The 12,777-nt window shown below is 45.4% G+C and overlaps 1 protein-coding gene across 18 annotated transcripts in view; it reads left to right on the top strand.

Annotated features, from left to right (window-relative positions):
* Positions 1-12,777, top strand: part of lrrc9 (leucine rich repeat containing 9) — a 306,547-nt gene that overhangs the window by 22,912 nt on the left and 270,858 nt on the right. For all 18 annotated transcript variants that reach the window (XR_010975669.1, XM_068038808.1, XM_068038817.1 and 15 more), the window contains one exon: positions 6,404-6,544. Coding sequence is in view for 17 of the 18 variants with exons in the window: in XM_068038808.1 (XP_067894909.1) it covers positions 6,404-6,544 (141 nt within the window). In the remaining variant the exon portion in view is untranslated. The remainder of the gene's footprint in view (positions 1-6,403; positions 6,545-12,777) is intronic.

The following is a 12,777-nucleotide window of genomic DNA, read 5'->3' as shown; positions in this document are numbered from 1 at the left end:
CATCTCACACTGAAGAGTGCCTGCAGAGTCTCATCAACAGGTTTGCTGCTGCCTGCAATGAATTTGGCCTAACCATCAGCCTCAAGAAAACGAACATCATGGGGCAGGACGTCAGAAATGTTCCATCCATCAGTATTGGCGACCACGCTCTGGAAGTGGTTCAATAGTTCACCTACCTAGGCTCAACTATCACCAGTAACCTGTCTCTCGATGCAGAAATCTACAAGCACATGGGCTTCCACTGCTATGTCCAGACTGGCCAAGAGAGTGTGGGAAAATGGCGCACTGACACAGAACACAAAAGTCCAAGTGTATCAAGCCTGTGTCCTCAGTACCTTGCTCTATGGCAGCGAGGCCTGGACAACGTATGTCAGCCAAGAGAGACGTCTCAATTCATTCCATCTTCGCTGCCTCCGGAGAATACTTGGAATCAGGTGGCAGGACCGTATCTCCAACACAGAAGTCCTTGAGGCGGCCAACATCCCCAGCTTATACACACTACTGAGTCAGCGGTGCTTGAGATGGCTTGGCCATGTGAGCCGCATAGAAGATGGCAGGATCCCCAAAGACACATTGTACAGCGAGCTCGCCACTGGTATCAGACCCACCGGCCGTCCATGTCTCCGCTTTAAAGACGTCTGCAAATGCGACATGAAGTCCTGTGACATTGATCATAAGTCGTGGGAGTCAGTTGCCAGCGTTCGCCAGAGCTGGCGGGCAGCCATAAAGGTGGGGCTAAAGTGTGGCGAGTCGAAGAGACTTAGTAGTTGTCAGGAAAAAAGACAAAAGTGCAAGGGGAGAGCCAACTGTGCAACAGCCCCGACAAACAAATTTTTCTGCAGCACTTGTGGAAGAGCCTGTCACTCTAGAATTGGCCTTTATAGCCACTCCAGGCACTGCTCCACACACCACTGACCACCTCCAGGCGTTTACCCATTGTCTCTCGAGATAAGGAGGCCAAAGAAGGAGACAAATGTGCTATTCCAATCCCAAGGAATTAATGTTGACTTTGTTTATTTTGAATCATCATGATCTTTGCATTTTTAAAGTCATGGCAAAGAGCTATAGAAAGGCAAAATAAATAACATCAAAGACCATTTCCCCGATACCGCCCTCATCTCTGCTCCCTTAAGTCCATGGGATACGGACTTGAAGAATGGATTTGGCAGATGAGTAGTTTAACCATTACCGACAGCTCTGGCTGGACCACTTAAAGCACTATTGGGTCTTGCTCTCATCTGCTAAAACTGTTTACCATTCCAGGATCATCCTGGAATGCAAAGATAACCCCTGTCTTCTTTTCTGTACTGCAAGCCATCTTAAACCTCTCTCCTTTGTCTCCTCCACCCTCACCTCCAACTACGTGCAAGGAGCCAATGGTCTTTTTTGTCATTAAAATTGAGATCATCAGATTAGCTGCCTTCTCTTCGCCCACCTGGCCAAACTTCCTTGAAGGTTTCCTCCTGCCCTAGCCCTGAACCTGCATCTTTCTGTCGTTTCTCTCCTATCTCTCATCATGCCCTCCAAGCTCATCTTGTCTAGGAGAGTCACCTCTTTCTCTCGGTAAACTACTGACCACCCAACTTCCCTTCCCGGCTCCAAAAGCAATATACTGCCGATGCTGGAAATCTGAAATAAAAACAAAAAATTCTGTAAATACTCAGCAGCTCTGGTAGCATCTGCAGAGAGAGAGAGAGAGACAGAGTAATGCTTCAGGTCAATGACCCTGACTCCAGCTCTTTCCCTGGCAGCTACCTGAGGTTCAGCCAGACTGTTCGCAACCTTGCTATCATATTTGACCCTGAGATATGCTGTTTTTTTAAATTTGTTTTTATGGTATGTGGGCGTCCCTGGCTAGGCCAGCATTTATTGCCCATTCCTAGTTGCCCTTGAGAAGGTGGTGGTGAGTCGCCTTCTTGAACCACTGCAGTCCATGTGGGGTTGGTTTTCCCACAGCGCTGTTAGGGAGTTCCAGGGTTTTGACCCAGCGACGGCGAAGGAACGGTGATATAGTTCGAAGTCAGGATGGTGCATGGCTTGAAGGGGAACTTGCAGATGTTGATGTCCCATGCATCTGCTGCCCTTGTCCTTCCAGGTGGTAGAGGCCATGGGTTTGGAAGGTGCTGTCTAAGGAGCCTTGGTGCATAGCTGCAGTGCATCTTGTAGATGGTACACACTGCTGCCGCTGTGCATTGGTGGTGGAGGAAATGAATGTTTGTGGATGGGGTGCCAGTCAAGGGGGCTGCTTTGTCCTGGATGGTGCAAAGCTTATTGAGTGTTGTTGGAGTTTCACCCATCCAGGCAAGTGGTGAATATTCCATCACACTCCTGATTTGTGCCTTGTAGATGGTGGACAGGCTTTGGGGAGTCAGGAGGTGAATTACTCGCTGCAGGATTCCTGGCCTCTCACCTGCTCTTTTCGCCATGGTATTTGCATGGCTACTTCCGTTCAGTTTCTGGTCAGTGCTAACCCCAGAATGTTGATTGTGGGGGATTCAGCAATTGTCTTGACATTGAATGTCAAGGGGAGATGGTTAGATTCTCTCTTGTTGGAGATGGTCATTGCCTGGTGCTTAAGTGGCAAGTAACATTCGTGCCACATATCAGTCCAAGCCTGGATATTGTCCAGGTCTTGCTGCATTTCTGTATGGACTGCTTCAGTATCTGAGGAGTTGCGAATGGTGCTGAACATTGTGCAATCATCAGCGAACATCCCCACTTCTGATCTTATGATTGAAGGAAGACCATTGATGAAGCAGCTGAAGATGGTTGGGCCCAGGACACTACCCTGAAGAATTCTTGCAGTGATGTCCTGGAGCTCAGATGCTTGACCTCCAACAACCACAGCCATCTTCCTTTTGTGCTAGGTATGACTCCAACCAGCGGAGAATTTTCCTGCTGATTCCCATTGACTCCAGTTTTGCTCGGGCTCCTTGATGCCATACTTGGTCAAATGCTGCCTTGACGTCAAGGGCAGTCACTCTCACCTCACCTCTTGAGTTCAGCTCGTTTGTTCATGTTTGAACCAAGGCTGTAATGAGTGGCCCTGGCAGAACCCAAACTGAGCAGCAGTGAGCAGCTTATTGCTAAGCAAGTGCCGCTTGATGGCACTGTTGACGGCGCCTTCCATCAGTTTACTGATGATTGGGAGTAGACTGATGGGGCGGTAATTGGCCGGGTTGGACTTGTTCTGCTTTTTGTGTACAGGATATACCTTGGCAATTTTCCAAATTGCTGGGTAGATGCCAGTGTTGTAGCTGTACTGGAACAGCTTGGCTAGGGGCGCAGCAGGTTCTGGAGCACTGGTCTTCAGTACTATTGCCGGAATGTTGTCAGGGCCCATAGCCTTTGCAGTATCCAGTGCCTTCAGTCATTTCTTGATATTACGCGGAGTGAATCGAATTGACTGAAGTCTGGCATCTGTGATGCTGGGAACTTCAGGAGGAGGCTGAGATGGATCATTCACTCGGCACTTTAGGCTGAAGATTGTTGCAAATGCTTCAGCATTATTTTTTGCACTGGTGTCTGGGCTCCCTCTTCATTGAGGATGGGGATATTTGTGGAGCCACCTCCTCCAGTTAGTTATTTAATTGTCCACCACCATTCACGACTGGATGTGGCAGGACTGCAGTGTTTAGACCTGGTCCATTGGTTATGAGATCGCTTAGCTCTGTCTATTGCATACTGGTTACGCTGTTTAGCACGCAAGTAGTCCTGTGTTGTAGTTTCACCAGGTTGACCTCTCATTTTGAGGTATGCCTGTTGCTTCTCCTGACATGCCCTCCTGCACTCTTCATTGAACCAGGGTTGATCCCCTGGCTTGATGGTAATGGTAGAGTGGGGGATATGCCGGGCCATGAGGTTACAGATTGTGGTTGAATACAGTTCTGCTGCTGCTGATGGCCCACAGTGCTTCATGAATGCCCAGTTTTGCATTGCTAGATCTGTTTGAAATCTATTCCATTTAGCACGGTGGTTGTGCCACACAACACAATGGAGGGTATCTTCAATGTGAAGACGGGACTTTGTCTCCACAAGGACTGTGTGGTGATCACTCCTACCAATACTGTCATGGACAGATGCACCTGTGGCAGGCAGATTGGTGAGGACGAGGTCAAGTATATTTTTCCCTCTTGTTGGTTCCTTCACCACCTGCTGCAGACCCAGTCTAGCAGCTATGTCCTTTAGAGCTCGGTCAGTAGTGGTGCTACTGAGCCACTCTTGATGATGGACATTGAAGTCCCCCACCCAGAGTACATTCTGTTCCCTTGCCACCCTCAGTGCTTCCTCCAAGTGCTGTTTAACATGGAGTACTGATTCATCAGCTGAAGGTGTGGGGGGAGGGGGAGGCAGGTGTTGCTGGTCGGTGGTAATCAGCAGGAGGTTTCCTTGCCCATGTTTGACCCGATCTGTCAAGTATCATGGGGTCTGGAGTTGATGTTGAGGACTCCCAGGGCAATGCCCTCCCAACTGTATACCACTGTGCTGCCACCTCTGCTGTAAGGCATGATTTGGTGAGTATGACTATGTCAGGCTGTTGCTTGACTCGTTTGTGGGACAGCTCTCCCAATTTTGGCACAATTCCCCCAAATGTTAGTAAGGAGGACTTTGCAGGGTCAACAGCGCTGGGTTTGCCGTTGTCATTTCCGGTGCCTTGTTCGATACTGGGTGGTCCGTCCAGTATCATTCCTTATTGACTTTGTTGCGGTTAGATACAACTGAGTAGCTTGCTAGGTCATTTCAGAGGGCATTTAAGAATCAACCACATTGCTATGGATCTGGAGTTACTTTTAGGCCAGACCAGGTAAGGACAGCAGATTTCCTTCCCAAATGGCATTCGTGAACCTGATGGGTTTTTACAACAATAGACAATGGTTTCATTAGACTAGCTTTTCAGTCCAGATTTTTATTAATTGAATTCAAATTCTACCTTCTGCTGTGGTAGAATTCGAACCCATGTCCCCCAGAGCAATATTCTAGGTCTCTGGGTTACTAGTCTAGTGACAATACCACTATGCCATCGTCTCCCCTGGAACAGCACCATACCTGCGTCATCACTAAGACTGCCTATTTCCACCTGTGTAACCTCGTCTGACTTTGCCCCTGTCTCAACTCATTTGCTGCTGAAATGCTCTTCCATGTTATTGTTACCTCTGGACTTAACTATTCCAACATGCTCCTGGCCAGCTTCCCACATTCTACCCTCGTGAACTTGAGGTCATTCAAAACTCTGCTGCTGTCATCCTGTTCAACCCTGTGCTCGCTGACTGACATTGGCTCCCGGTTAAGCAACACCTCATTTAAAAATTCTCATCCTTGTTTTCAAATCCCTCGGTGGCCTTGCTCCTGTCTGGTTCTGTAATCTCATGAGCCCACAACCCTCCAGATATATGCACTCTTCTAATTCTGGCTCTTGGGCACCCCTATTTTAATCTCTCCACCATTGGCCTTTATTTGCCAAAGCTCAAAGCTCTGGAGTTCCCTCCCTAAACCTCTCCATCTCTCTTCCTCCCTTTTCACCTTTATGACGCTCTTGAAAATCTACCACCTTGGCCAAGCTTTTGGTCATCTGCCCCAATACTTCCTTACGTAATTCCGTGTAAAATTTTGTTTTATAACACTCTTGTGAAGCACCTTACTACCTTTTATTACATTAAAGGTGCTGTATAAATGCAACTTGTTGAAGATAGCAGCAAGTCTGCAAAGTATTAAAAACAAAAGCAAACTACTGTGGATGCAGGAAATCTGAAGCATTAACAGAAAATGCTGGAAATACTCAGCTGGTCAGGCAGCATCTGTGGAGAGAAAAACAACAGTTAACGTTTCAGAGCTGTGTGACCTTTCATCAGATTTCTGTTTTAATTTGTTGTTGCAAAGTATTAAGTTGCTATTAATGTTGTGCTTGAGAATAGATTCCAGCAGCTCAACATTGCCACCAGCAGGCACTTATAGAAGCTGCACGTGTTAAGAGTTTTTTAAAAAAAAAGCAAAATCCTGCAGATGCTGGAAATCTGAAATAAAAACAGAAAGTGCTGGAAATACTCAGTAGGTCTGACAACAACAGAGTTAACGTTTCAGGTCTGTGATCTTTCATCAGAACTGGAGTTCTGATGAAAGGTCACAGACCTGAAATAGTAACTCAGCTTCTCTCTCCACAAAATTAAAAAAAAATGACTGGTTACAGTTTTGAAAATTCCTTTACATTTGGAGATGTATGTAGGGCAGTATTAAGACAAATAAAAATTCCTCTCCAAGCTTTGTTACTTGCATATTGCTAAAATATTGGGAAGATCACCCAAAGGTTCTGAAGTTTCTTGTTCTTCACCATGCAATCTATTGAGGATGCCATAAGAGTGTGGTAATGGTATTGGTTACAAAAATAACTTATTTCATTCTTTTCCAGGACATTGAAGGATTAGACTGTTGTACAAATCTTCAAAAGCTCTACTTGTATTGCAATCAGATCACCAAGATTAAAAATCTGGAAAATCTAAAGAAGTTGGAGATTCTTTGGTTGAACAATAATAAAATTAAAGTTATGGAGGTAAGTGTGTTTCTTCGCTCCTTAAAGCTCTCCTTTTTGACAAAACCTTTGATCACCCCTCCTCATACCTCTTTCTTTGGCTTTGTCTCTGTGAAAAGCCTTGTGATATTTTTCTACATTGAGGGTGCAATATAAACGAACGTTGTTGTTGTTTCCTCAATAACTGTGGAAGTTATCTGATGCATTATTCTCTCCAAAGAATCCAGACCACACTCAATGACTAAAAAAACTGATAAATACTTCTGAACTTAAATACTTTTCTGATCAATGCAAAGGTTGCTAATCTGACACACACTGTATCATTCAAACAGCACGTTTGTATTTGAATTAAGTGGCTTCGTGTCTCCTTCAACTATACAGTCCCCACAATTTATTAAAGCTGGAACATGATTTCTGTCTGAAGCTTTTTTTTCTGTCCATCTCTGCTCCTCCCTAAGCCCATGTGCAGCTGAATCCCTCACCCATGCTTTTGTTCCCTCCAAACTCAACTATTCAAATTCTCTCCTGGCCTGCGTCCCATATTCCATCCTCTGTACACTTGGTTTGATCCAAAACTCTGCTGCTCAGATCCTAACTTGCACCAGGTCCAGTTCACCCATCACCAATGTGCTCGCTGACCTACATATCCAGTCCAACAAATGCCTCAAATTTAAAATTCTCATCCTTGTGTTCAAATAGCCTCACCCCTTCCTATCTTTGTAACTTCCTGTAGCCCGACATCCCTGTGAGAACTTTTGTGTTCCTCCAATTCTCATAGAATCATAAAATCTTACAGCACAGAAGGAGGCCATTCAGTCCATTGTGGTTGTGCTAGTTCTTTAACAGAGCTATCCAATTAGGCCCACTCCCATGCTCTTTCCTCATAGCTCTGCAATTTTCTGTCCTTCAAATATTTATCCAATTCCCATTTGAAATTATTGAATCTGCTTCCACAACCCTTTCAGGCAGAGCATTTCAGATCATAATAACTCACTGCTTAAAAATAATTCTCATCTTGTCTCTGAGACATTTTCCAATTACATTAAATCTGTGTCCACTGTTTACCAGACAAGGTAGCAGGGAAGACACAGTTACTGTAGGAATCCTCCAAGCTTGTGGCACTTGCTAACAGGTTTTCAGCTCTGAAGGAGGACATCTGCTTGGAGGAATGCAACAAGAGGCAATACCCCTGCATGGGAAATTTGACTACAGACAAATGCGGTAGTCACAGGGGATCCGACTGTTCGGGCATGGACATGCTTTTCTGTAAACACAAACGTAATTCCCAAAGGGAATGTTGCCTCCCTGGTGCCAGCTGTTTCTGTGCTGTATAACTCAATGACTCTATGACTCTAGAATAAAGGATATCACCGAGGGGTTGCAGGACATTCTACGAAGGGAAGGGCAACAGCCAGAAGTCGTCGTCCTGGTTGGAACTAATGAGTGTTGAGCTCCTTCAAGCAGAGTTTTAGGAGCTCGGAAAAAGATTTTTTTTTAAAAGAAAAAGGACCTCAAAGGTAATAATCTCAAGATTACTCCCAGTCCCACGTTCTGGTGGGTATAAAAACCGGAAGATATTGCAGGTAAATGTGTGGCTGGGCAAGTAGTACAGGAGACAGCATTTTAGACTCTTGGAGAATTAGGATAAGTTCTGGAGAAGGGGCGCGTGTCCAAGATGGATGGGTTGCACCTGGACAGAGCGAAGACCAGTATTTATACCGAGAGGTTAAATGAATACTGTTGGGGAGGGTTTAAACCGGGGTTGTCCAACATACGGCCTGTGGGCCAGAATCCTGCCCGTCAACCATTTCCATCCAGCCCGCAGGTGTAAACTGTACCTGGGACAGTTCTTCATCCTCATCCACACCGTGACTGGAGATAAGAGATTTCCCTTTGTCAGTTTGACTTTTAAACAATTGTGCTGTCAGTTTCACAGCTGACAGTTGCTGACATCAGGAATAGCCGTTTCCCAACAGACTTGGGGGTTTCCCGGTGGGTTCTGATGGGTTTCTGCAAAACTGACAGCGATCGTTTTTAAAAGAACTGACCAATCATCTGCTGAGCATTCCACTCTCTGCAACTGTGTGACAGAGAGTGGGGGAACAGAGAGTGGGGGTGGGGGGGGCAGAGAGACAGTTTAAACTTTAAACTAATTTGACAGGGGCAAGGAAACCAGAAAATAGCGTAAAAGAGCAGCAACAAAATCAGAACAGAGCAATATCAACAGCAGTAAAATTAGAAATATCCCCCAAATTTCAGAGTCCACATTGAGGAAAATAGCAAAAATGAGGAAGGAGGTATTAAATTGCATGTATGTCAAAGTCTGTATCGTAACTGATAAGGTTGGTGAGCTGCAGGCACAAGTGCCGCATGGGATCATGATGTGGTTCCTTTAACAGAGACGCAGTTCATACAAGGCCACAAACAGTAGGAGATCATCCAGCTAACAGTGACGGCAACATAATTTGGTTTAGAGTAATTATGGAAAGAGACCGGAAAATATCAGATAAAAATGCTCAACTGGGGAAGAGCTAATTTCAGTGATTTAAGAAGGAACCCAGCGCAGGTAGATTGGAAAAGGTGACTGCATGATAAAGGCAATGGAAGGGATTCAGGGAAGAGATAATTAAAGTACAATCTAGGCGCATCCCTTCAGTGGTAAAAAGTAGAGCATTCAAAGTTAATGTGCCCTGGATGACAAAGGAGATAAAAGTTATAATAAAACAGAGAAAGGAGGCTTACAAAATGTCAGGAGCAAGATTCAGTTAGTAATTAGGAAGGTTTTGGAAAGTGCAGGAACAAATTGAAAAAGTGAATATGGGAAGCAAAGAGAGGTTACAAGACATGATTAGCAGGCAATATTAAGTTGAACCCCAAAACATTTTATAAATATTTAGTCTGGGAAATTCGGCAAGCCCCGAAAACAAGCGCAGAGATTATGTGCAATTAACCCGCATGCATTGCTGTCAATGCAGGCAACAGGAAAACTTCATGCTGTCTACTCATTTACATGAATGCACTGTGCAGGCAATGCTATGTACACTGTTGAGTAGCTGCCTGAGCAGACACGAAAATCTTGAGAGGTTAGCATGAGTTCAAGGTATTCAGCACAGCTTAAGGCAGCAGGAGCTAACTGGGAGGCAGGCTCAGCTGATGGAGGAGATGGTGGTTGCGATACTTGACTCGGCCATAACTGAGGCCGTGGCCAGCGGCAGGACTGAAAGCATCAAGACTGATATGCACTTACCTAATCCACCTTGCGTCCCACATTCCACTCATCCCACTATCTCTTCTGTTTACAAGCTGTGGATGGGTTAAGCATGACCTCTTTGTTTCCCCCTTCCACCATCACAGCCCTACCTTTGTGCCTTTCTCCTTTCAGATACTCAAGTATTGCCACCTTACCAGAGAGTGGTGGAAAAGCAGGAAGACAGTAATGAAGAAGAAACACAGTCACTCCCTCTCATACTTGCAGCCACAAGCTCGGATACTGACACTGTCCATACTTTAGAGGGTAGCATAGAGGCAGGATCTGCATGTCGTGAGACACGGGACATGAGTGGCCAGCAACCAGGGCAGGAGGAAAGGGTAGCACAGGTGCCATCTCGCCAGAATGCGAGGTTGTACAGGAGTTTTGCTGCAGAGGTCTCAGATGAGGACTTCAATGGGCGGTGTACGGAAAAAGGCTGATGGGTGTGCACACTGAAATGCTTGGTGCAATGGCAGACCTGCTAGAAAATATGAAGGAGCATGGACACGTCCAGCTCCAAACTTGCACAAAGCTTTGTGCAGAGTTTGGAACCCATTTTTCCAGTGTGGAATTAGTGGCCAACTCCATCACTACACTTGTGGATCCAACCATGATGAATCCTTTGATTGCTTATGTCTTGTTTTTCTTTGTAGCACAAGCAGAAGCTACCCAATGTCTGAGTGTTGCAGTGGAAGCACTGACTGAAGTCATGCCAGCTTGCTGGCAGGAACACTCAGCTTGCTGCCATCATGGCTGCAGATACCAGTGTTCAATGGGGTAGCAGGGTGGCACAGTGGTACAGAAATCTGTCCCCTAGCAGATTATTTGAATTGCTGAGGTGCCGTTCCAGGGTTGCAGTGGCATTATGGAACATGAACCTGCTGTCCTCTCATAGGATGACAGCATGCATCTTCCCACCACTGCCACTCCTCCAGTCTCAGCTGAGAGTTAGTTGGTAGCATACTCTCTGCATCAGAGGGTTGTGGGTTCAAGTGCCGCTTCAGGACTTGAGCACAAAAATCAAGGCTAACCCTCCAGTGCAGAACTGGGGGAGTGCTGCGTTGTTGGAGGAGCCATCTGTTGGATGAAAGGCTACACCGAGGCCCCATCCATCATCTTGGATGGATGTAAAAGACCCCAATGTGCTATTTCGAAGAAGAGCTGGGGAGATATCCCTGGTGTCCTGGACATTATCTATCCTTCAATCAATATCACAAAAACAGATTATCTGGTCATTTTCACATTGCTATTTGTAGGAGCTTGCTGTGCATAAATTTACTACTGTGGTACCTACATTACAACAGTGACTGCACTTCACAAATACTCCATTGGCTGTAAAGCACTTTGAGATGTCTGGTAGTCATGAATGGTGCACTATAAATGTGTCTGTCTTTTTCTCTTTCTCTGTCTCTGTCTCTCTGTGTCTATCTGGATCATAGGAGCAGGAATAGGCCATTCAGCCCATCAAGTCTGCTCCGCCATTCAAATAGATCATGGCTGATCATCTACCTCTATGCTATTTTCCCCCACTATCCCCATATCCCTTGATGTCGTTAGTATTCAGAAATCTATCGATTTCTGTCTTGAACATGCTCAATGATTGACCTTTCACAGCCCTCTAGCCTAGAGAATTCCACCGATTCACCGCCCTCTGACTAAAGAAATTCCTCCTCATCTCAGTCTTAAATGGCCTACCCCAACTGTGACCCCAGCCTAAGGAAGTATCTTGCCTACATTTACCCTGTCACGCCCTGTAAGAATTTTGCAAGTTTCAATGAGATCACCTCATTCTTCGAAACTCTGGAGAGTACAGGCCCAGTTTCTGCAATCTCTCAAAAGACAATCCCGCCATCCCAGGGATTAGTCTGGTGAACCTTTGGTGAACTCCCTTGATGGCAAGTATATCCTTCCTTAGATAAGGAGACCAAAACTGGACACGATACTCCAGGTGTGGTCTCACCAAGGATTTATACATTTGAAGGAACACATCTTTACTCCTGTAAAATACCCGTGCAGTGAAGACCAACATACCATTTGCCTTCTTAATTGCTTGCTGCACCTGCATACTAGCTTTTAGTGACTCATGAACAAGATCACCCAGATCTCTTTGGACATCAACACTTCCCAAACTCTCACCATTTATGAAATACTCTGCCTTTCTGTTTTTTCAGCAAATTTGGAAACATTACAATTGATCCCCATATCCAAATAATTTATATAGATTGTAAACAGCTGTGGCCCAAGAACTGATCCTTGTGCCACCCCACAAAGTGGATCACTTCACACTTAGTCACATTATATACCATCTGCCTTGTTCTTGCCCAATCACGTAGCCTGTCCAAATTCCCTTGAAGCCTCCTCGCATCCTCCTCACAAATTAGATCCCAGTTTTGTGTCATCAACAAATTTGGAAACATTACAATTGATCCCCATATTCAAATAATTTATATAGATTGTAAACAGCTGTGGCCCAAGAACTGATCTTTGTGCCCCACTAGGAACAACTTGCCCACCTGAGAAAGACCCATTTATTCCTACTCTCTGCTTTTGTCTGTTAACCAATTCTCAATCCATTGTAGTATATTAACCTCAATCCCATAAGCTCTCACTTTGTTTATGAACCTTTTCTGTGGGACCTGATCAAAAGCCTTCTGAAAATCCAAATACTGCACATCCACTGGTTCTCCTTGATCTATGCTACAAGTAACATCTTCAAAAAAAACTCCAACAAGTTTGTCAAACATTATTTCCATTTCACAAATACCTCTCTATCTCTGCCTCTCACTGCCCCTCTCTTTCTCACTGCCTCCCTTGCGCTCTCTTGCTCTGTATATGTCCCTCTTTCTGTTGCCTGTCAAGCCAGCCATCCTGTCCAGCCTGCTGCTACCTGTGCAGAAATGGTGCAATCCAAAATGGGGCCTTCTAGGGGCAGAGCTGCTCTCATCCACTGCCTCTCTCTCTCTCTGCCTCTCTCTCTCACTGATCCCTTCTCTCTCTCACTGCC

Source organism: Heterodontus francisci, chromosome 9 (genome assembly GCF_036365525.1).
Source record: "Heterodontus francisci isolate sHetFra1 chromosome 9, sHetFra1.hap1, whole genome shotgun sequence".
Lineage (NCBI taxonomy): Eukaryota > Metazoa > Chordata > Chondrichthyes > Heterodontiformes > Heterodontidae > Heterodontus > Heterodontus francisci.
The sequence above is the reverse complement of the archived record's forward strand: the minus strand, read 5'-3'. Positions and strand labels throughout refer to the sequence as shown.